We start from the raw sequence: 26,381 nt of genomic DNA on the forward strand, positions 1-26,381 counted from the left end.
GTTTAGTAATTTGGGGGTAGTGGTGGAGATATTTGAAACAAAAAGAAGGAGTAAATTAATGAATATGACTATTCATTATAGTATATATTATATTCATTCCTTCATTCATTCAATATCTTTATTTGGGCTCCAGTAAAATTAAACCTGGGAATATTTTGAGTTTTTTAAGGGGGATAGAAAAAACAAAAAGAAACAGAAGCAAATAAACTTGACTGTAGCTAAAGAGTCATTTTAACATGATTTCAATGTCATATTTCTCAATTATTAGTAACAAATTTCAAAATACAGTGACTATAACTCAATTAAAGGTAATTTTTACTTACTGAGACATAACAAAATGTGACCCAATTTCGCAAATATCCATCCTGTTATTGAGCTCAATGAAATCCAGAAATTAAAGAGGTTTTTGTTTTTGGGTTTTTTTGGTGGTTGTTGTTTTTAAGAAAAACTGTCTTTGCAGCAGCCAGGGAAATGCAATTCTCAATCTCTTGACTGCAGGGAGTATAAATGACCAACAGTCCAGCCCCAGCTGCTACCCTGTGAAATCCATCACAACAGGTGAGCCGAGGCCATGCTCCCACGGGCTTCTCCCAGCCAATGTCTGAACACACCAAGAATACTAAAATGGGACACAGGGGTTTTAGCTTGAAGATTCCCCAACGATCCTGCCAAGTTCTCTTGGAACTATACAGCAGCCAAAGATACATCCCTCAACTCACCTTTCTTTCTCTCCTCCACCTGGCATCAGATCTGCAGTGAGTTAGACTTCTCCCCACCTCCCCCAGCCCTCTCCTGGTCCTCTAAGAGGCCTTTCCCTAGTCCCATGCATATTAAATATCTTGCTTCTCAAAAGACCCAGATTAACACATCCTTGTTCTACAAAGCAAGTTTCAGCAAGAATATCACTTCCAAGTTATCTGATTCATAAGTATTATAAATGAAACTTCATATTCGACAGGACACTTTCACCTTTTCCTCCTGTTCTCTAATGCGAGCACCTCATGCACTTTAATATGTAACCATGAGATATTTTTTAAGACCATGTGCATGCCAGGTGTCTGAATAGGTCTGAAATTTGATTTTCCTCTAATAACAGTTCTAAAGATATCAAAACTTGGATTATATTTCTGCCTTTTGCCTCTTTGAAAAACATCTTCTGGGGTACAGCAAGATCTACCATGAGAATCCTAGAAAGACTTATCAATCATTCCTGTCCATGGAATCCTGTAAGGGTATCATCTACCACCCTTGTCCGATGTCCCTTTAGTTATAACTAAGGTAGGAAAAGACTTTGTAGGATCACATGAACCAAAATTAATGAAGGTTTCATTCTATTTAATCTACAACAAGGTACCATGAATGTATAGGAAAAATACCAAGAGGATCAGACTGAAGGAGAAGTCAAGAGGCTAACAGGAGAAGGTTCAGTGGTCTGTTCCCCACTGCACGACAATTCACCCTGAGTCTCTTACATTTCTGCACACATTGCAAGTAGAGGCACTGGTGGTCCATCTTCTGGATGATCTTTTGAATGATGTTTGAATAGTAAATGGATAGGCATGCTTCATGTCCTGTATAATTATGACAATAGCTATCTGGAGTTAAAAGCAGGCACTATTACAATCCAGTAAAAAAGATTAGAGTCTTCTAAACTCAGAAGTTGCACAACCTGGCATCTCCACCTTATCTTCAGACCCTCCAAAAGCAAGGATTGGACTCAATTTTATCCTGAACTGAGAATTCTAAAGTTTATCAGCCAGCTGGGAAGCCACATTGAAAGCATGATTACCCAGCAGCCACCCATTTGATAAAGGTCCCAATTGGGGACCCCAATAACCCCAAATAACTGCAAATAATACTTTCTATCCAGAAGCACCATGTAGAACATCAAGACTATCTATGTTTCATAACATAAGTGAGATGTTAATTTGTCTCTCCAAATTCAGACTTTCACCTCAGAGGTCACCATAGAAGACATTCAAGCATCTAAGCAAACACTAGCACTACGCCATCAGATAACCATGAAGAGCTCTCCAAACTAAGGCTACAAGTGGTCCTAGAGAAAAAAAAAAAAAACTATTTATATATATCCGTATGCATTTATCCATATGATGGGAGTCACCCAATCAGAAAAAGAGGTAAGATATTTGTCCCTGATTTTAGTTTAAGTGATCAATGATACCACATTGGCCTTAGAAAGCACTCAGCTTCAACTCACTAGCTAGGGATGTTTTGGATAAAAGAACTGCCCTAGACTTCATTCTTACTGAACGAGGGGAAGTCTGTGCAATCACTAATACATCATTCTGTACCTGACTACCTCAGGCAAAGTAGAAAGATCAATAGAAAAAATTAAGAAAGACTTCTGGTGTTCTAAGTTAGACCCTGATGGTCTGTGGGATTTCTTCACTTGACTGCATCTGGGACATGGAAGGCCTGGCTGAGGTCCATACTGCAGGTTGGCCTCAACCTGCTGCTCAGAATCTGGCTGAGCAACAGCCTTAGATAAATACTCTGAGACGAAGTGATTTCATCACAGCCTGTGTTGATCAGAATAAGTGCTGCCAATGATGTGAGAGTTGAACTCCCTGTACTCATGGTTTCTCTCCTAAAACACAATCCACTGCAAATGGAAATTGTGGCTGATACAAAGCTATACTCAGCCACTACTGCTGCTGCGAGTAATGAAGTCTTTTGTTGTGGACCAAGGGATTATGTCCTCTCATAGCACCTATAAAACTTATGGCAGACTAACACACTAATATACAAGTGGCGTAAAATCACAGACCTTTCATGATCTTGACACTCTCTACCCATGAGTCCAAGAGGACTGAAAGAGGGAGAAATCATAGGAAAACACAGCATGCTGTCACCACAAGCCTGAGAATAAATGTACAGAAAAGCAAACATCCACCCAAAAAACTCTAGGATCCCCACACCTTGATTCCTTTTCTGACAAAAATCTACCACAAACAGTCCCATGACCAACAGCAAGAGTTTGAACAAACTCTTCAGAATCATATCTAATGTTTCTGGTAGCAAAGTATGGCTCTAAAAAGAGAAGGGATAAGACACACATAGAAAAGAGAAATAAAAGGGAAAAAAATGAAAATAACATAAATTCAACATGTGGTTGAAAACTAGAGATTGGTTTACCCACACTTATTCCAACCCTCTTCTTGTAAGGAAAACAGCCTACACGAGGGCGCAATCACACGTATCAAGACTGGGCCCCAGGAGGAAAGGTTTGGTGCTGTGAGAGACGCATTGCCATGAGTCCCAGTGTGTCAGGTACTGACAAGAGTAGACTATTGGGAGAGGCATCTCCCATAAAGCACATTCCCAGAAGTGGCCTGGCATTTCTTCTACATTACTTCTGACTAATATCATCCACACATGGTTCCCGGGGCCTGCCAAAATTCTGTTATGGTACCCAGTACCACATCCTGCTTAAATTACCCACAGTGGCTTATGCTGCTTGGATCTGTAAACCCCTTTCTGATACACCTGAGAAAAATACATATTTAAGTCTGATATTTATATTAGTACTTTCTTGAAAAGTAAGACTTTTCTTACTCTCTAAGGCCTGAAGATAATTTTAAGTTGTTTCTGGCACTAATTTTTTTTATTGTCTTACTGTACCCTATGAGTGGGAGGAATGAAAGGATGTTCAATTCTATCAGAAACATGGGCAATCACATTATCTCATTATCAGATTCAAAAAAAATCTAACAATCTTCCTTTAAAAAGTACTTTGTTATGTAGTTTGCAATAAAAGACCAATGATTTTTTTTTTACTTTACTATCTCCCATTTTCTCCAATTTAAAAGCAAACAGTTTCTATTTTGTTCAGCAACAAACAAGTTTTATTTTTAATTTGGTGATTTGTTAATATCAACCACACTAGTACATTTCAATAAATGCAAATTACATAGGTAATGGTATAAAATGGGCACTTATATCAATAGCTTTATGGAAAAAAATGATAACCAGCTAGTTCTAAAAAATATACTTTACTTATAGAAAATTCAGGAACACCCATAGAGGAAAGTATTTTTAGATATTACTAAAGGGTTGCTTGATCTTTTTAAAGGAAATAGAGAACAACCAGCAATCCCAGAAAAGACAATCTACTTACTTCCCCACCACCCTCCATCTCCCTATGTTAGCTATCTAGAAAACAGTACCCTTAGCCCCTAACTTAAGCTTGACACCTGCTAGCTTAGGCTTAGTAATAATGAGAAACTTCCTTCAAAAGTAAAAACGCAGAACAAAAATGTTGAATAGGGTAATTTTAATCTAAACAGATGAGAAAAATGAAAAAAAAATGCTAAAGTGAACTTTCTATTCTCAATAAGAATTAAACTTTAAAAACTGCATCAAGGAATTTTAGTGTTTCAAAAAATAACTAACCATAAAAGAAAATATAATTACTTAAAACTAAGGCAATTAGTTTCATAAGAGCAAATATAATCAGCCACCTATGTCTTGGAAAAAAAAATTTTCAAGAATTGAGTCAAACAGATGACTTCAACAACTCTCCAAGGGAGATGTTCCTGGCTAGCGATGCCCTCACCCTTTTTCCCTTAACACTAAATATGGCAAACAAGCAGTCATTTAAAAAAGAAATCATCTCCACCAATATTCACGGGTAGCATTATCTATAAAAGTCAAAAAGTAGAAACAACCCACATGTACACCAAATGACAAATTATAAATAAAATGTTGAATATGCATAAAATAGTATAATTATTTGGAGGGGAAAAAATGAAGTTGTGATACATACCTCAACATGAATGAACACTGAAAATATTAAGTGAGAGCAAAAGTCAGAAAAGACCACATGTTGTAAGAGTTTTATCAAAAATCCAGAATATTGAAAATCTATAGACACAGTAGATTAGCAGTTGCCTAGAGCTAGAAGGAATGAGGGTATTGCAGGGTGATGGTGAAGGAGCTGGAGGGGGATGAGGGGATTCTTTTAGGGGTTATGAGAATGTTCTTGATTATAGTGAAAGTTGCATACAATTCTGATTATACAAAAATACTGAACTGTCTACTTTACATGGGTAACTTATGATACGTGAATCTTACCTCAATAAAGGTGTTTTTAAAAAGGAATCATTTCAAAAATCATACCAAATGTTTAAATATATTTTAATTTCTTCAAATCTTAATGTCTTCTATAAATACATTCCCAATTTTTAACTGACCATTTGATTTCAGAAATTCTTATATTTACTAGCTAAATATAAATTTATTTTAACTATACCAATCTATTTTCCATATGGAAAATTGAGAGTAATCACCCATAAAAGAAATGACTAAACACACCCAAAAATGTTTTTGATACATGTAGTTTGCCTTCAGGTTCATATGGCAATCAGTTATAATTCTAAAGGTTTACCTCAATGTTTGAAAGCCAAAACAAATTAATATGCAAGTAACCAAGAATTTTAAGGTTGTAATTATCACCTTTCAATTAGTGAGTCATTCATGTTATTTACTTAGATGAAACATGACTTAGTTCTTAACAAGACATTCTGTACCCCTTTCCTCAGAGCTTTAAAATGTTATGTAACCATAATACTGCTATCAACAAATTAGGACCCAGTTTTACCAAGATTTTTTTAAAAAAACACAACTGTTACACAATTCTCTGATGCCATTTATTTATGGCCACATCCAATATTTTCCTTGACCCCATCCCAAACCTTTGGCAACCACTAAACTGCACTCCATCTCTAAAACTTGGTTCATTCAAGGACACTAAATAAATGGAATCATCCAGTATGTAACCCTTCATGATTGGCATTTTTCAATCAAGGTAATTCCCTGGAGATTCATGTAAGTTGTATGAATCCATAGTTCATTCTTCTTCATTACCTAGTATTCTTGTAGAATGAATGTACCACAGTTGAACCAATCACCTGTTAAAGAACATCTGGATTGTTTCCAATTTGAGTCTATGACAAAGCTGCAATAAAAGTATGCATATGGGTCTGTGTGTGAACCTGCATTTCGTTCATCTCAGGATATGTTCATAGTATAATGCTGAGTTGTAGTAATATAACAACTTTAACATCAACATAGCTAATGTTTCTGAAGAAGGAAGATCCTCTTCAATCTCCATTCTCCACCGACTTTGTTTTTAGTTTAACAAAATTACTTTCTAAGGCTCTTACTCAACATTAATGTGAAATAAACTAAACATTTTAAATACACTAACCTATGTAATCCCCACATCAACAATGAGATAGTGATCAATATTATCCTTCTCTTACAAGTGAGAAAACTGAAGCATAAAAGTGATCGGGACATGATCCAGAGTCACAGAGCCAGGATGCTAAGGGCTGGGGTTTAAATTCAAGCTGTCTGACTCACAAGTCTCCTCCTTGCATCATAAGATACCACCCTCCTCCTCCCACTCTTGGGACATGTGTGTTATTAGAAAAGTGTGTGTATATAAAAAGTATACATTAGCATAAAAAGTGCTTAAGGGATAAAGTTTACATGTGACTCTTACATTTCCTAAGTGAGATTTTAAGAATTGAACATGATCTCTAATACGCTACACAAATGACCAAAATTAATCTGATAACTTGTTACCATTTGTACAAATATTATATGGATAAAAGGTAACCTGAGTACTAAAGGAAAATTCAGATAAACTAAGTGTTCAGCTTTTCTCTACAAATCTCAATTTACTATTCATTAAGGCTTGTGGTAAATAGGAGCTCTGGAGCCAAATGAGAAAAGAGGAGAAGAAAAATGAAAGCAATGATGTATAAAAAGACTTTAGAGCACACATCAAAATACTGAAGGAGCAGAGTCCACATCAAAGGTGGACAACATATCCCAGACCCCTCTCCCAGGCTTTCTGACAAGCCCAGATAAGTCAGGAGGGGCTTTCTTCCAGAAGCTCCAGGAAGGAGACCTACACAACAGGGACCATATACTCGAATTTCCAGGCCCACCTCCTGGCAGAGAAACAAATCACTAAAGGGTTCCTCACTAGCCATTCACAGTGTCATCTGAAAGGTCACCATCACAAACACCATCATCGGAAATGCCACAGTAAATTTATTAATTTGACCATCCCTAAGATTTTCTGATTGTTCATCAAAAACCATCTTTCTTTTTTTAACATGAAGATTTGGTTTTTCTATTCCTACCACAACAAGAAACAATACAAAGGCCAACCTACACAGAGCTTTAAAATAAAATTTAAAACTAACTTTTTACTAATTAAGAGTGAAATAGATTTACTTTATAGCTATTAGAACATCTTGGTTTTCAAATATTGCTGCACAGTAGAATCATCTGAGAATCTTTAAAAATCCCAACAGTCGGTCACATCAATTAAATATTAAAAATATTTAGAGGTGAGGGGTCAGATATCAATTATTTTCTTAAAGATATTCAGGTTGTTAGCAATAATTGTAACAATTTCAGAATAAAAAGCTCTTCTTTAAAAAAAGGAGAAATTAAATGAATATTAGTTATGCAGCTTGAACACTATAATGGTGAAGTCTAAAAGTGACTTTCTAGGAGCGCTTAAATATTTAAATATCTTCGAAAATCTTAGTGTACCTTGGTCTTATTATTATTCCTGTAAACTCAACTTTTCCAACATAAAAACTAATAAATCGGTGAAAAGCCATAATTCACTTAATTGTCAAAACATCTTAAAATTTGTAATCATTAACTAATGAGATAACAAAGAATAAACAATTCATGGACTATAATTATATATTTTACAGAGATCTCTAGTAAGTCGGCTTCTAGGAAAGTAACCTAAGGAAATAATAATAGGTACATGCCAAGTTATATCTGAAAATGCATTATGATCTATTATCCATTTGAATTCTCCGCATTATTTGAAATTTTACCAAATACTAGAGGATATGCAGGGCTTCATCCTTGAATGTTACAAAACAATACAGAGGATTATACATGAAACCTACTTGCAATTGAACTGAATCGTGCCGGAGACCTTCCACAATGGATGAAAATCTGTCAATTTTTCTTTCTTCTCCAGCTGATGTTAAAGCTTCTAAAACTTCTTCGAGGCTATCAAAAATTTTAAAAATAATTAGATTGCAAACAGCAAATAATCCAAAAGCCTTAATAAACTGCTTGATCTGCTGAACTCCAGAGTCCCTACTCCTAGGCAGACAGCAACATTTTGAAAGTTTACTGAGTACATAGCATGTATCAAGTACTACTACATGCTTTTTTTTTATTCCTTTATTCCTAATAACCCTATGATGAAGGTTATTTATCAAACATTTATAGAGTGCTTTATACATATCAGGCACTATTTAAACCAATTTACAAATATTAATTTTTTTAATGTATATAGTTCTATGAAGTAGGTATTATTATCCCTTATTATAGATTAGGAAAAAAGGAGAAAAAAGTTCAGCAATTTGTCTGAGGTCTCACATCTCCAAATGGAGGAGGCATCTGAAATCAGACCATGTGTGGAGAGCACCGTCTCTGCTTTCTTAACCACTACACTCTCCTTCTTTGTGAGTATAAATGAAGTCTGGTAGTCAAGAATATACAGTGGTAAGGATTTATAGTCAAACATGAAAAATAAGAGATACACAAGAACTACACTTGCTACTCCTTCAGTGTGTTATCATAATCCAACATATTGTAGAAGCTCAGTTTGTAGACACAGGCATGCGGTCCAAAGACATGATCAACATCATTTTGATAACCAATTATGAAGTCAAGAAATAATAAATATGGAAGTGGAAAGAGAGGAAGGTGAAGGAGCAGGGGGAAAAAGGGTAAAGAAAGAGGAGAGAAACGAGAGGGATAAGAAGAAGGAAAAGAAAAAAAAGACATTAAGAAAGGAAGAGGGAGAAGGAAAAGAGAAGAAACAAGAAATGGGAGGGGTAGACGCAGGAGGAGGAGGAGGAGAAAGATGGAGGGGTGAGTATAAAGAGCATCTTATGTGTAAATATTTAATACACCCTTAGGGTTCTGCAAATAAAATTAATATGGTCTTTGAAAATGGGAAAGGGAACGTGCTGAAGTTGTGCACCTTGGCTTTGCAGGCTGGGACTGCCGCTGGGGAAGCGCTGTCCCCAGCTGTGCCTGCAGGTGGGGAGCGAGGCCAGTAGTGCCCGGGCACTCTCCAGCGAGTCCACTTCGAGCAGCCCAACAGTCACCTGCCCCGGCACGGTCACCACCAGGACAATTTTCAAATGTGTGCGGGAGGTTCTGCTTGCAGATCTCTGCCTAGCCTTTATGAGAGAGCTATTTCTTTGTTCTTGTTGTTCAGCATTTCTATCTTTATCCTTTTGGGGTATTTTTTGTTCAAGTTTTTATTTAAATTCTAGTTAGTTAACATATAGCATAATATCAGTTTCAGGAGAACTTAGCGATTCATCACTTGCATGTAACACCCAGTGCTCATCACAATAAATCCCCTTATCTTTAGTCTTTTAAAAAAGCATTTTAAGCATTTAATTTTTAAATGCTTCCTGTAAAAACAATAAATTTTTAAAAAATAAATGCTTCCTGTAGTAAGTATCCCAACCTTTCAAAAAAAAAGAAAAGGTTTATCTTTATAATTATGTTTTAAAGGTATGCAATGGTCTTTTAGTTCCAACCCTAACATATATGGATAATGTCATTAAAGTTTAAAACTTCAGGATGTACTTTACGGTCAAAGACTATGTACCCTTAACCAGTAAAGTACTACTATTTCATACAGCCCTTGTAAATCTACTTTACGAATAGATTTGCTAGTAGTACGATGTTTGCTTTTATAAGGGAATATGCACGATTTTGAATTAACTCTATCTGAAAAACAAAAATATGTAAGAAACAGAATCCATCTGAATTTATTTTTCAGTCTTCATTGAGAAATTTTATTTAGGGTTTGAATACAGAACAGTGTAAGTATGATGAAGAAATCAGTTTTTCATAGAAACCTGTTAGCCTATAACTACTATATTGACTGAGAAATAATGGCTACTCAAACATTTCTGTTAAGTCAATTATGAATCTAAATCAGCTACTTAATACTTCATTTATTAACAGTAAATTCTAGTCTAAAATAGAATAATGAAAACTTTAAGTAAATCAAATTATATTGTAATGTCATTAGAAAAATGAGAAGACTTACATGCTTTCCTCTCCTACAATGCATACCGCAGAGAGGAGTTTCACCACATCTGTCATCATACTTGGGTGCTCAGGATCGATGGCTTTGGCTAATAGCGAAAGACTCCTCTCTTCACTCATAATTCTTTCCAAGCCATACTATAACATTTTGGAAATAAGAGGTTAAATGTCAGTTTATTGGAAAAAATAGCACCACGAGGAAATATAATTATTTAAAAAGTTTAGAGGATAACACATATTTACACTTAATAAAAGCCAGAAAATATAAGGAATATATAACATTCTATGAAATATTTTACAAAATAGAAATTCATAGAAGTAGTCACATCAAGAACTATATAAATATAGTTCAACCAAATATAAATAACTTCTTAAAGGTTGGTAAGGGACATATTACCCCAAGTAAATATCCCACAGAAAGAGAATGAGAACCACAGATGCAATGTAGTTCTCAAGCAAAAGGTAAAATTTGAATAAAATTAATCCAATATATCTAAAATATGATCACTTCAACATAAGCAATATAAAACATTTATTGATGAGCTATTGTACCCTTTTTTCTTCCTAAGTATGCAAAAATCCAGTGTCTACTTTATATATCAACACACCTCAATTCAGACAAGCCACATTTCAAAAGCGCTCAACAGCCACATGTGGCAACCACATAACAGAGTGCAGACCTAAAGAGTAACAGTAGATTCATAAAATGGGCACAAGTTGAAAGAGGATTTGGGCAGATACCATGTAGAAACTGCCATAAGGAGCATAGATATTCTAATCAGAATGATATTTTCACATAAGAAAGACAAAGCAGTTGTAAACACATTACAGAAATGGGATGATGCTGGATAAGGATAAAGTTTGTTTGCTAATGCCAGGATGTCACATCCAATTAGAAGATAAGGAGTCATGTTAATGACTTCATGTTTTGATTTAAGGATATATACATCTCTTAGGGCCCACTTACAATCTATGGAAGATAAGTATCAAATAACAGAGGATAAATAGAAGCAATAAAATGATACAATTTATCTTCCATGCATCCCAGAGGATCCTTCTAAAGAGTGAGAAATTGCTTGATTAGAATTACTACTGAGCACAAAAAAGGACCTTAATCCCAATAACAGACCTATGAACTATGGCTTAACTCAAAATTAACACTAGATATAAGAATCAAAGCTAAATCTATAACAAGTTTAGACCTAAATGCTGTGAGGAGTATGAAATTTTGTTTATAATTTTCCTATCTTGAGATACCATTTATATAAAGAAGCTGTTACACTGTGTTGAAAAACCACATTTGCTTTAAACCGCTATCTAAGGAACACAGGTACAAAGGGAGAAGCACAGGCAAAAGGGCCAAGGGCCCCAGGATACACTTTTTAGAGAGACTTCTCCCTCTCATTGGTGATAGGAAAATGTTTACAAATAGACAGCTAAACCAGCCAGGAAACGATCACTTTTGTGATGCCCTGGGCTTTCTCATAACTGGAAACAAAGAAAGAGAGAGCAGGCATGGGGCCAAGGACCACAATATCCTTTAATAATCATTCCAGGGAATTCAGAAGCTTATAAAGTACCACTTGGATCCAATTCAAAAAGTCAATCAGTCAATGATTACCAAGTACCAAAGGGCTGGCTCTGTCCTTAAAAACCTAAGGATTGAGTAAATGCCTTTTCCCTTCATTTCCCACCCACCAGGATGTCCTTAACCAATGCCTGCATCTCTGGAACCAGAATCCTGTAGCTCTTCCAACCACTCAAAGGAACTCATACAGATTTCCTCCAGATGATACTACCTACCTTCTCTGTGAAGCCCTCCAGCTCTAAACTACTACGTGTGGAGAGCAGAATATGAGCATTCTCTGATTTCGTAGTTTTGACTAGTACCCTCTAGTCTAACTTCCCAAGCTCCATCATAGGCAGTATTCTGACTTTGCTAACATAAGAACACATAGTGCTCACTTTCAGGCTGGAATGAGGCCAGCTTACCACTGAGTTCCTAGAAATGCAGACAGAATTGCTTCCTGCTTGGATAGAATTACTCTTGTTCAGTTATTAATAAAAAAAGAAAAGAAAGAAAGAAAAGAAAAAAAGTAAAACAAAACAAAAACTGCTGACTCTGAAAAAAATAATCAACTTACCAGTGCTAGCATCTAAAGTGCATTAAATGAAGCCTATTTAAGATTAGAGGCAGCGACAAAATTTTGGAAGGTCTAAGGATGTCTTCTACTGAAATGTCAAGGACCTACTCTGGTTTATATGAAAACTCATGTGTTCTAAACTGAAGACTAAAGCCAGGTTCCATTTGCATTCTACTTGAGACGTATTATTACCTAATAGAATTTCAAGAAACTGAAAAAGTGTTAGTTAGGAGAAGGGGAATACCCTAAATCCTCATGTAGGATGCTCAAGAGGACATGAACACTGATGCTGAATAACTATCTATGCTGAGTTAGTCCCAGGGGCAAAGATAACAGGTAAGAGGGCTGGCTAAGCACCTTTGCTGTGGGCGCATACCATAAAACAACACACAAAAAGTTAACTGACCAAAATGAAGCCCCTGTTCTGATTACCTTGCTACTGACTTAACTTTCCATCCTTTTGTTTTTCCAATATTCAAAATCTTCTTCCATTTAGAAAATCCCATGTAGTCCAGTTTACTATTAAAAATTCATTTTCCCCTATTGCTAGATTTGCTCATTACGGATATAACTAATTACTAGTATCTAATAAGGTACCACTTTTCTCTTAAAACCTTTATTTTTTTCATCATTCTATGAATTCCTATAAAGACTGCACAGTGAGATAAATGAAAAACCATCAACTAATCTTGGTGGGGTGGGGGTCTTTCCTGAAAAATTATTTCACACATTAAGTTTATAATTCAGACATTATAATACTAATTCCTAGTATCAGCAACTTTTTACTCTTATTAGTACAGGTGATAGCAATTAACACAAATGACAATACATTCCAGCCCCACAAGTATAAGCAAAAGCATTCTATTGTAAGAGAACACACTACATTAATTAGAGCCTAAATACCTAAAGTTTACTCCCTCTCTAACTCAGTCTCAAACCAAACACAAATATTAATCCCTAAATACCACCTCACCTCACTTTAATAATGGTATTCTTCTCAAATTCAAAGAATGATCCGCAAGCCTCTCTGGTTTAAGACTTATGTTCCTGGGTTTTCTCTACTCTCAGTCTCATCACCAGTGAAAATATCAGCATCTATGTTCTCAATCTAGAAGGAGCCTCCCAAAAGCAGTATTATCTCCTCAGTATGGAAAGATCTCTCCCTTTCTTCATTTACTCTTAAGGTATATTCTACAAAAGACTATCTACCTAAAATCTATTTCTCACAGAGCAATCAGGTCAAATCTAGAATATACTTGAATATATAGCAACATAGAGAGTATTTCTACAACAGATCAGCTCCTTGAAAATCATATCTGATTAGAGAAGGCAGAGAGGTGAAAAACAGGTCACTGGTGAGAAACAGAAAACTCAGCTCAAGAAAATGCTGAAAAACAAGATAAAAATAATTAGAAAATACAAGTATTTGTTACATTTAGTAAAAAGAAATACGAATGTTAATAGTTTAAGTACCAGTACTTACTTAAGTGTGTTGTCCTCTAAAGGCTTATTTTAAAGATGTAAAAATATTAAAAATTAAAGTTAATATATAGTTTTGCTCTAAAACAGAAATCATCCTAACACCATAGGTAAAATTCCTCCCCTGCTGTCTAATGGCAATTAAAACACCTGTCATTACTGCACCCATCATGAGGTAGATATGTTTAGATGTTGAAGCTAAAGACATGGCATGGGACAGAGCTATTTTCTGAAATTAACAGTATAAATTCTTAAAAAAAAAAAAAGGAAACACTATCAGATATATCTAACTTCAGTTAGGTGCTTCAAGTATTTCTTCTAATGTATCCTCTTCAAATATGCAAGCTCTGCAGACCCACCCTATTACCTTTGGTTTCAATATTACTTAAGTATATTAAGCATCACTGCTCCATTTCTGAGGCCTGTTTCCTAACTACTCACGTTAATTTCATTGCATATTTCAGTTCCTAGACTATAAAAACTAAGACTTTCCAACTTAATTCTTTGGTAGTATAACTGCAGACCATGTTTCATTACTAGATATGATTTCAAAACTTGTTTGTGTTACACTTTTGAAAATTGAAAAGGAAAGCAAGGAGAGAGAAGGGAACAAAAAAAGAGTACAAAGGGACAATTAATGTGCCCATGAGGATTTAAGCATCAGGAGAGGATCCATTCATCCGTAAGTTTCTCCTGTTGAGAGATGGTTGATTTGATACAAAACTAGAAATCAATGCAATTCAATATTTTTTCCATTATGTACTCAATAGCTTATCAAAGCAGTACATCTCTCTAGTGCAAATTCTATAATACACAACTCTATTTCGTAAGAATTCTGTAAGAACTGATGAAGAACAAATATAATATAGTCACCTAAGTACATACCTGTGTATTCATCAAAGCCTTTAGACACTGTATGACTTTATGCTGATTCTTCTTTACAATTTTCTCTTGCCTGCATTGGCATAAAAAACATCCATATTGGAGTTATAATTGGACATGCAAATGTAGCGTAGTTGAAAATAAAAATGAACAATATACTTACATTTTGCCACTAATCAGTCTTTCCAAAATGTCCAGTAATAATCCAAGCCCCTCGCGTCCAAAGCTTTCCACCCAACTGATAAACAGGAAAAAAAGGTAGTTATACACAGTCAGTATTCCAGTTTGGAAAATCACAATAATGCTATACAGTCACAAACATTTTATACTTGTTATGTTCTAATCATAAATACAAGAATAACACCATGTGCAAAATCACTCATGGTTTTAATCTTACTAGTTAAAGGGGAGTAGTGATGGGATAAACCAGCTTTTGAGAGCTGACTATGCCCATCATTTCCATTCTCTGTGTTCAGTGATATTGTGTTAGTAGCTAAAATCTGCCATGTTGGAAGTACTCTACCACAGAATCAGCAAATGCTGCCAATCAGAGCATCTCCCCCCATCCAGAGCTGGCTGTTAAACATTTACCAGCACATAACTGGATAAATCTCATTTTAGAATTTTCCTAAGAGCAGAAATTGGGCAAGACTGAAAGAGGGAAGACTCAGATCTACATAAAGATTGCTGAAAAAATTCATCAAATTATCAAAAGAAAAGTCTTAGGAAAATCTCTCAAACCAATGACATGCAGCCTATAAATGCGAGTTTCCCAAGTTGCACAATTTTTTTTAAAAGAGCTTCACCATTATTTTTAAACAAATATATTCATCTTGATTAAACCACCTCTTTTCATAAACCCATTGATATAACCACAGTACTGTAATGTAATTAGAACATTACTGACAACAGCACAACTTGATTATAGGAAAGCTACCTTAATGGAAATTAATACATTTTTTTCAGTAGTGATTTAGAAAACCTTGAACAATAAAGAATATATGCTGTCTTCAATAAAGAGGAAGAAAGGAAAAGATAGGATATGTAACTGCTTCTTTGTATATATGTTTATATGTATGATTTTGAGTGTGGACCTTTGAAAGATGGAACCTTATGGGCAAAATTTCATCCAATAATTAAAAGAAGTTCTTAAATATGAAGACCACGTTTAAGTCACTATCAGTATATAACACCATTTTCTTACTTAAGATACAATAGAACATTTCCCAGGACAAGGATAAAAACCAAATGCAGCAGTGAAAGAAATAAAAATATTGTTTAAAAAATTCACCCTCATTTTGTACACTTGTGAATACCGCTTATTTATCTATAAGTGTTCAGAATCTGATTCTACCCACCACCAAAAAAAAAATTCAATTTGCTATTTAGATTGGCAGACTCTTGTCAACTATTTTATTCATCTCTTTCTTGTCCAGTAAAAGCAATGGAGTAACTAATTCAAGAATGTATTTAAGCAATAAAACATACTCGGATTCTCTCCTATAAAAGAAAAGCCTAAAAAATCACTGTTATAGTGAAGGGGAGAAAAACAACTTAAAGAGAAGTCAGTATTTTGAAACAGGATGCTACTTCAAAAGTAACGAGTTTACTCTCCCCTATCAGCAACACACAGGTTACCTGTAGGCATTTCAAATTTCACTTTCATGTTTCTTAAAAACACCTACAGCATCCACTTAACTGTTTACCTTGTTGACATCCTATTCCATATTTATTCTTATTTCAAATGGAGCAGGGAAGCTTGAAATCAAACATCTGAAGAGTAATTTGATAGGGGAACCTGGATGGCTCAGTTGGTTAAGCATCCGTCTTGTGATTTCGGCTCAGGTCACAATCTCAGGGTTCTGAGATGGAGCCCTGTGTCAGGCCCTGCACTCAGCCCACAGTCTTTGAGATTCTCTGTCTCCACCCCCCACCCTCGCCCACACCTCCCTCTTGCTCTCGCTCTCTCTCTCTCTCTAAATGGATATATAAAATCTTAAAAAATAATAATAATTTTGAGACTGTTCCTTGGGGTGACACTGAGACATGTGGATAGATTCTGTTCATCAGGCCATCCTGGGTCATTACCCCACAACAGGACATCAGTATTTTGTTTGAAGTGAATTTTTACAATCTGTATATATAAAAGTATATCCATTAATATATTCTAAAGCTAATAATTGATTTAGAATTACTCAGACTGCTATCTCCTCCAATCACTGTGGAAAACAAAGTCACTATTCCTAAAACTGCCTTATACCAAAACAATTTTAAATAATGTTAATAAACAAAAAATGTTGTTTCACTTAATATGCTTATGTTGGAGCCCAGTATAAAATTTAAGAAGCTATCAATCCAAATAAATCAAGTTAAGTCTTCTGGTCTGAGTAATTAATAGAACACGTCCATTTTTTTTTTAATTTATCACCCTGAATATAACGTTATAGTCAGAATTAGTGGAACCCACAGAAGTTCTCAAATCAGCTATTTCTGGACCCACCAATAACTTTCCTGCACTAGACTATATGAGTCATTAAAATAAAACTTACATCCACTCATACATATTACATATAAACTAATTCTTTTTTTTTTTTAATTTATGATAGTCACAGAGGGGGGGTGGCGCAGAGACACAGGCAGAGGGAGAAGCAGGCTCCATGCATTGGGAGCCCGACATGGGATTCGATCCCGGGTCTCCAGGATCGCGCCCTGGGCCAAAGGCAGGCGCCAAACCGCTGCGCCACCCAGGGATCCCCAAACTAATTCTCTATAAAACAAACTTAATAAGTCGAATGTAAAGAGGCATTAATACCAAATTATACTACAGTCTTTTAACTCATGGTAGGAATTAATTTCTCAATAAAATCAGAAAGAATGGTAACAACCTAAAACATCAAAAACAAGCAAAGTAAGATAGGGCACAGGGGAGGAAGTAAAGGTGCTTGATGACAAAGAAACACTTAAATACTTACACATATAAAGCTGGTAAAAGTACTTATTGAAAGGTTGTTTTAAAACACAAATTAAATATACAAAAAAAGACTCCCTATTTTCTTAAAAATTTGCAAGGCCAGCATATAGTTACTAATAAGCTGTCACTCACAAACTCATTCTTTCAAAACCTTGGCCCCTACCCTTACTATTTCCAGCAACATTATTTTTCAAACTAGGGGCAAATATTACTTCTCTAAAAGATGTTCAAGATAAAAAGTGATATTGAGTAGGTAGGTCTGTGGTCCTGACAGGGGTTCATTGAAATCCATAGCTCCTTACAAAAGTAAAAAATTTCTCATCATCAATGTAAGAAGCAACCTGGAGAAAAAATTATCAACTGATCTATAAATGATCAATCTTCAGAAAACAAAATCTGTTCTATTTATTCTGTGCCTGTCAGCATAGTACCATCAGGCATTATGTGGTTTAACTACAAACTGCATTCATGGATGAATAAGCACTGTGCAAATGTTTCTTCTTCATGAATAGAAATGACATAGAGATTAGTATGTCATTTGTATTGGGGAAAAATTGCTTTAAAACAGCAAAAAGTAATGTGTTAAGTACTAATTTAACACAAAATCTACCTCTTAAAATTCTATAACAGGAAATATCAAACTCTTCTCTTTTAATTGCTTCAAGAAAAAACTTCTAAGTATATTGCCATGTAGCACTGCTAGCAGGGGGCTCAACACAGGAGAAAAGAAGAGGTGAAGAGGTAACAGAAGGGGAGGAAAAAAAAGAGGAGAGCAGGTCTCTAGGATTAAACGTTCAAACTATCTTTAAATGTTCAAAGCAGCTTAGGCTTTGAAATTCAGTTATTGCTTCCTCAGACAGGATGAAATCAAAGGTATGCAAAGTGGTTTCCTAGGTATTGTTGGCTTTGCGAAGCAAATACAGTCACCTTGTTGAGCAGAAGAAGCAACACTAAGGAGGGCACTTGATGGGATGGGCACTGAGTGTTATACTACACGTTGGCAAAATGAATTTAAATTAAAAAAATAAAGGAAAAAAAAGAGGCAACAATCGCGTCTTAGATTTACTGCCTGACCAGAGGAACACTACCCACATAGGTTTCCCACAAACTACGCTTAGTTATCACTTCTCCTCCTAAATGTGCCCCAGGGAAGAGAAAGACCAATGCATCATAGATCGTCAGAGCTGGAATAAAACTACCACATCCTAAGGCCAACCTGGCCAGTTACAGATGCCTGTAGGAAAAGGATCATTTCTAATTTTGTCTTTAAATTCCTCAGCACCTGGACAGAATAAGTACTTCCATAATGGTTTTAAAATAAAATTGAATTTCCTTCCATTTCTATCTATAAGGAGAAGAACACGCAGAGGTTAAGGTCACTCAGAAATAGCACCCAGGTCTGCTGATGCCCAGGCTCACACCCTGACTTTATATACTGCACAAAGCAGTGATGCTCTCTCTATAGCATCACTGAAACTTCATGCCAAAAACATCAATTCTGATTTCAGAACTGGTACTTATCTACATTGAACCAAGGATGATGGATCTAGAGTCCCTGTTCTCAACACACTTTAGGACTTGATTGACTGCAGCTTAAAGGGTGAGATTTCATTACTACTATAACAAATGTTCATTAATGAAGTCACTCAGCCTTTAGGAAGGGCTCACTGGGTGCCCCATACAGCAGTAGGTATGACAAATACAAAACTGAATAAAATATGTTCTCTGTCCTTGAAAGGATCACAGACTAGTAGTTGAAACAAATGTTGAGCTAAATTATTTCCATAATGTAATAAGTGTTATAATCCTGGTGATAAGGGAACAGAAGGATCTACTTCTCCTAAGAACAAAGCCACTGAGGTCTGACCTGAGTCTTGAAGGAAAAGTCAAAGAAAGAGCAGTTTCTGAGGCGGAGGGAATACATGCAAATGTATTAAATATGAAAGACATGGCCTGTGCTGACTATCTGACCTGTGCTGACTACCAGAAGTGGCTGTATCAGATAAAACCAAAAAAGTAAGAAAGAGCTTCTGGAAAAAAAAAAAAAAAAACTACACAATGTTATGGGCAATGGGAAACCATTAGGCATATGTGGTAGGCAGAGTCATCCCACCCCTGTCCTCTGGAAAAGACCATTTCCTAACACCAGGAGCTATGATTATCTGATATAGCAAAAGAGGAAATAAAAAAGGAAACTGAGGTTACTAATCAGCGTATTTTAAAATAGATTATCCTAAATTATGCAGGTGAATCCAGTCTAATTATCTGTTCCTTGAACTTGAAAGCATTTCCCAGTGGGATCAAAGAGAAGCTAGAAGAAAGAAGAGAGATGCAAAAGTATGAGACGGGCTCATTCTGCCTTCATGTGTTTGAAGACTGAGGAAAGAAGGAAGGAACATGGCAAGGGCGGGAGCAGGCTCTAGAGCGGAGACAACTCTCACATGAGAGCCACCTAGAAAAAAAAGAGATGTCTCACAACTGCAAGGAATTGAATTTTGCCAAGAACCCAATCAAGCAGACATGAAGAACACAGGATCTCTCTCCATTTATTCAGAACTTTGACTTTTTTCATTATGGTTTTGTAGTTTTCACCATAAGTTCTGTACATGATTTGATAGATTTACACCAGTTTTGTTTTTCATAGTTGTTGGGGTTTCTTTTGGGGGGGGGGGGGTTAAGGAAAAGCAGTAGTAAATGGTGTTTTCTAAAAGTTTGTTGCTAGTAAAAAATCTTTTTTCAGATGAAAAACAAATTTCCCATTAAGTATACAGTATATTCAACTATATGGACACTGTGGTATGACAAAGCTCTAAAACTTCTGCATCTTGCAAAAAAAAAAAACTGATTTTTATCTTGAATCCTGCACTGTTGCTGAACTTACTGATTTTAGTTCTAGTTTTTGCAGATTCAACTGTAATAAACAATTACATCATCTATAAATAGGGACAGTTAATATTTCCTCCTTTCTGATTTTTATGTTCTTGTTCATTTTGCTTACACCTCTTTGCTCTGGCTAGAACTTTACCAGCATCATGTTGAACAAGAGGGGTGACAGCAAACATCCTTACCTTGTCCCCTGCCTGAGGGGGAAATGTTCAGCCGTTAACATTTAATGTTAACTTTAGAATTTTTGAAGATTCATGTTATCGGTTGAGAAAGTCTTCCTCTATTAGTTTCCTGGAGTAGCTATACCAAAGTACCTCAAAATAGAGGACATAAAAGAGAAGTTCATTCTCATAGTTCTGGAGGCTAGAAGACAAAAGTCAGAAGGGCATGGCTCCCTCTGGGACCATGGGTAGAACCCTTTCTTGCCTCTTCCCAGCTTCTGGGGATAATGGCTAATCCAGGATTTCCATACCTCTCACCACATGGCACTCTGTCTCTCTCTTCTTAAAGAGACATAAATCAGATTAAGAGCCTACTCTCTTCCTTTATGACCTCATCTTATTACATCTGTAATGACCCACTTTTCAAATAAGGTCACATTCCAAGGTATCAGGATTTAAAAAACCTCAATCCATAACATTTCTATCTTTCCCAGAGTTTTTATCAGTAATAAAATAAATGTTTTATCAGTAATAAGTGTTCAGTAATAAGTTTTGTCAAAGCTTTGTCTGCATCTATTGATATAAGATTTTTCTTCTTCGGCCTTGTGATAAAGCCCATTACGATGAAGATCTTCATGTCTACATGATAGACATTAGTTTGTAAATCTGGGGCTTGGGGTTTTGTTTTATTGTCTTTATTTGGTTTTGCTAGCAGTACCAGCATCATAAAATAAATTGTGAGCTGTTCCCTGATCTTGTATTTTCTGGATGAGATTGTATAGAATTGGTATTAATTTTTTGTCTAATCTTTGTAGAATTTTCCAGGAAAATCATTTGTACTTGAAGGTTTTTTAGGGAGCATTAAGATCATAATTTCCTTAATAGTGGACAATTCAAATTTTCTTATTCATACTGGGTGTGTTGTAGTACTTTGCTTTTTGAAGAATCGGTCTTTCAAATAAGCTGTCCAATTTTGTTGAAAGTCTGTAGTACTGCCTATTTACCCTGGTGACACAGGGTCTGCAGTGATAAAGCTTTACTGCTGATCCTGGCAATTTGTCTCTTTTTGTCATCAATAATAAAGGTTTAACTGTTTTATTCATCTTCCCAAAGAACTACATCCTTATTTCATTTATTTCCTCTATTGTTACTCTGTTTTCAATTGTTTTGATTTTGGTTTTTTTGTTTTTTGGTTTTTTTTTTCTTTTTTAGATGAAGGGTTAACTAAAATTATTGACTTAAGTCCTTTTCCTCTTTCTCTACCTAACATAGGCATTCGGTACCACAGATTACCTTCACAGTAATACCTTAGATATGTGCCGCAGGTTCTGAAAGGTGGTATTTTCATTAACTTGAGTGTATTTTTTTTTTATTTCCTTTGAGACTTTTTCTTTGACTCAAGGATTCTATACAAGTGTGTTGTCTACTTTCCAAATGTTTGGATATCTTCCTGTTATCTTTCTGTTATTGATTTCTAGTTTGAGTTTTTTGGTGGAAGAATACATTTGGAAGGATTTCAATTCTTTTGAATTTGATAAGGTTTGCTTTGTGGCCCAGGATTACAGTCTATGTTGGTATATGTTCCAAGAAAAGAATGTGTACTCTGCTGTTAGATGGGATGCTCTATAAATACACATTATGTACTTTTGCTTGATATCAGTGTTGAGTTCCTCCACCTTTGGTGGTTTTTCGTCTAGGTGTTCTAAGTTGTGAATCAAGTGGTCAGGTCTCCAAATCTAATTGTGGATTTACCTATTCTAGGATTTTTGCTTCATACATTGTGCGCATCTGACGTTTGAAGAGTAGGTCTTTTGGTGGAATGACTCATAAAAATCCATCTTTTTCTTTACTCTGAGATCTATAGCACTGGATATTAAAATAGCCACAACCGCCATTTGATTAATGTTTGCATAATATGTTTTATTACCTTTTCACTTTCCATCTGTCTATATCAATATATTTGAAGTGAATTTCTGATAGTAAGCATATAATCAGGTGATATTTTTTAATCTACTCTGCCAATCTCCTTTAATTGGCATAACCACTTACACTTAATGTAATTATTGACATGTTAAGGTCTCACTCTAGTATTTATTTTTCGGATCCTGTTCATTCTATTTGTTTACTTTCTTTTCCCTGTCTTCCCATGGCTTACTAAACATGTTATAGAATTCCATTTTTTATTAATTTATTGTGTTTATTTATAGCTCATATAGCTCTTTTAGAGGTCAGTGTAGGTACATCATAAAATATCAGAGTTTATTGGCATCATCATTTTACAAGCTTGAGTGAATTGTACAAACCTTCCCTCCTGTTATAAATAAAAGAGTATCCCCCAAAATTCTTATGTTGAAGCCCAAACTCACAATATGACTGTATTTGGAGATAAGGCCTTTACAAAGATAATTAAGTTTAAATGACAGCATAAGGATAGGGCCCTAATCTGACTACTGTCCATCCTTGTAAGAGAAAAAGACACCAGGATTGCACACCCACAGAGGAAAGGCCATGTGAGGATACTACAACGCAATGGCCATCTGCAACCCAAAGAAACAGGCCACATAAGAAACCAACCCTGCTGTCACCCTATGATCTTAAGGCTTCCAGCCTCCAGAATTGTGAGAAGAATGAATTTAAGCCACTCAGTCTGTAGCCCTTTTGTTATAGCAGCCCAAGCTAACACATCTCCCTTTATGCACCTTTACCCTCCCCATTTAGAGTATAGTTGGGTAAAGTGTTTCTTCTACATCGATTTAGAACCATATGAGACAGATATAATTTCTGCTTCTAACTAACATAATTTAGAAAATTCAAGAAAAGTATACCTACCCATATTTTTATTTACACTGTACACTTTTTCTTCCTAGTATTTCAAGGATGTCTTCTTTTGTGGTTTATTTAGAAAATGTTCTTTAGCCAGTTTTTTTTTTTTTTTAAGATTTTATTTACTTATTCATGAGAGACACAGAGAGAGAGGCAGAAACAGAGAGAGAGGGAGAAGCAGGCTCCCTGCAGGGAGCCCGATACAGGAGTCCATCCCAGGACCCCAGGATCACGACCTGAGCCAAAGGTAGATAGATGCTCAACCACTGAGCCACCCAGGTGTCCCTCTCTAGTCAGTCCATTAAGTTGCATCTTCTGGCCACAAGTTCCCTTTGTTTTCCCTCATCTGAGTATGTCTTGATTTCCCCTTCATTCTTGAAGGATAGTTTTACAGCATGTAAGATTCTGACCTATTCTTTGCTTTCTTCATTTAAAAACTGCTTTGCGACATGCTTTGGGCCTCCATAGTTTCTAATGAGAAATCCAGTGCCATTCCATTGGTTCTCCCCATAACTAAAGTAGCATCTCTTGCTGCTTTCCTGATTTTTTTTTCTGTTTTCAGTTGCCAGAAGTTTGACTATGTTACATTTTAATATTAGTTTCTTTAATGGTTCATTTGGTCTCTTGAATCTGTAGGTTTGTCTTTTGCCAAATTTGGAAAATATTTAACCATTATTTCTTCATATACTTTTACCTAGCCCTCTTTCTCAAGTCCTTCTAGGATCTAGGTAACAAAATGTTCAGTCTTTGGTTATAGCACAAGTCACCAAGACATTTTTTTCATTTTCTGTTTAGACTGGGTAATTTCTATTATTCTATACTGCAGTTCACCAATTCCTTCCTCTCGTTCCTACATTTTTTGTTGTACTCCTCCAGGGAGTTTTTCATTTCAGTTACTGTATTTTTCAATTCTAAAATTTCCTTTTGAGCTTTATAAAAGAATAGTTTCTTCTATTTATTTGCTGAGATTATTCTTTTTCTTCCAGCATATTCTTATTTGTTCATTAAAATATCTTTATGATAGCTCCTTTAAGCATCCTTTAAGGATGCTTCAAATATCTCAGGAGGCCTGGATGGCTCAGTCCATTAAGCATCTGACTCTTGATTTCAGCTCAGGTCATGGTTGCAGGGCTGTGGGATTGAACCCGGCACTGGACTCCATGCTCAGCACAGAGTTGGCTTGTCTCTCTTCCTCTGCTCCTCCTCCCACTCACTCTCTATCTCTAAAATAAATATATTTTTTAAAAGAATATTCAAATATCTCTGTCAACTCAGTGTTGCCATCTATTAATAACTTTTCTTTTAGCATTCAGTTTGTGATCTTCCTCCTTCTTAGTAAGACAGTATTTATGTTGAAAGCTGGAAGCTTAGATTATTACGTTATAATACTCCAGATTTTACTTCAACTTCTTATTTTTTTAGCTTCCATCCTATCATACTTCTCCAGTGGATGAAGGAAAGCATCACCTTAATGCTTTGGGTGAAAACAGAAGTCCACGTTCTCCAATTAGCCTTCGCTGACTTCTTGGGAAGAGGTTTTGGGTTTGATTTTGTTTTTTAAGATTTTTATTTATTTATTAGAGAGAGAGGGATAGAGCACAAGCAGGGGGAGCTGCAGAGGGAGAGGGAGAAGCAGGTACTCTACTGAGCAGGGAGGCAGATGTGGAGCTCAATTCCAGAACCCTGGGATCATGATCTGAGCTAAAGGCAGACATGTAACCGACTGAGCCACCCAGGTGCCCCAAGCAGAGGTTTCTTGTTATTGCTGGAAATGAGTGGGAATCTGAGTTCCCCACCTGGTCTCCATGGTACCCTCCCTGGCAGGGAGAAGTAGGACTGCCTCATTATGATCAAGTAATCTCCACTACAACCAATGGGAGGTGAGGTTTGTTTCCAAATATATTTTTGCCAGTCGTATTAATTACTGTAATTAGATAATTAAAATTACATAAACAGACAAGTCATTGTAAAAAATGGCTATTTCTATGAAAACTAAGCCTAATGTTTTGAAAAAGCTTTTTCAGTGACATTTTAAAAAGTGCCCCAGAAGATGTGAACACATGTGTATATAATTGACAGACATCATCAAAAAGACTTCTTAAAGAAGAATTCTATACTCTATACTTTGTAAGAGATGCTACATTTCCATTACACCTTAAAATAGCAATATGAGGAAGATTTTGCATCATCTAATGCATCATAGATGTGGTGTATATAATCAACCTGTGTCTGCTTTAAGACGTAGAGTAGACCCAGGCTGGCCTCCACATCTATTTCTACTAAGAAATAGATAGGCACTACCCTGGCCTCCACATCAAAAGCCTAGAGAGAAAAGAAATGGATTTTTAATCTTTTGAATCCAAAGGATGTTTAGGATATATGTGAATCATTTATCATGCCCCACTTTAGCCATTTTTTTCCAAAAAAACCAATAGCATTAAACAAAAGGGTTTCCTCAGTAGACACATACATACTTCCACCCAAGTTACAGTGTCTAAGTAGATAATATTCCACTTTTTTTCATTTTGCTTTTGTGTATTATTTGTCCTCCTATAATGCACTCTTTTCATAGTAAGAAAAAAACTTTTTAATTACCCCAAAGAATAATCTTACATAAATGCCTAGGGAAACACAAAGTTATTTTGCTAAAAAAATCAATATAAGAAACATTCTAAAAGGGGAAAAAAAATATCACTGGTCACATGTGACAAAGTAACAAATTTTATACCTTAACCTTAGAAGGTCAGCTTTAATACTGTGTAATATCCAAATCCAATTTACATTCCTCTGTCAGAGTAATATATCACCAAAGCTGAATATAATTATAGCTTATTTTAGCTTTCATTTTCACCTACTCTTAGCAAGGTGACTAAATACTTAAAATGAACG

General features: G+C 35.7%; 1 protein-coding gene across 1 annotated transcript in view; it reads right to left on the reverse strand.

Annotated features, from left to right (window-relative positions):
- DIAPH3 (diaphanous related formin 3) overlaps positions 1 to 26,381 on the reverse strand; it is a 489,880-nt gene that overhangs the window by 332,263 nt on the left and 131,236 nt on the right. Inside the window, exons 6-9 of the mRNA XM_055336191.1 lie at positions 14,815 to 14,889; positions 14,655 to 14,724; positions 10,148 to 10,284; positions 7,964 to 8,073 (exon numbers count right to left, since the gene is read on the reverse strand). Coding sequence (XP_055192166.1) covers positions 7,964 to 8,073; positions 10,148 to 10,284; positions 14,655 to 14,724; positions 14,815 to 14,889 — 392 coding nt within the window. The remainder of the gene's footprint in view (positions 1 to 7,963; positions 8,074 to 10,147; positions 10,285 to 14,654; positions 14,725 to 14,814; positions 14,890 to 26,381) is intronic.

The sequence above is a fragment of the Nyctereutes procyonoides genome, unplaced genomic scaffold, assembly GCF_905146905.1.
Source record: "Nyctereutes procyonoides isolate TBG_1078 unplaced genomic scaffold, NYPRO_anot_genome, whole genome shotgun sequence".
NCBI lineage: Eukaryota > Metazoa > Chordata > Mammalia > Carnivora > Canidae > Nyctereutes > Nyctereutes procyonoides.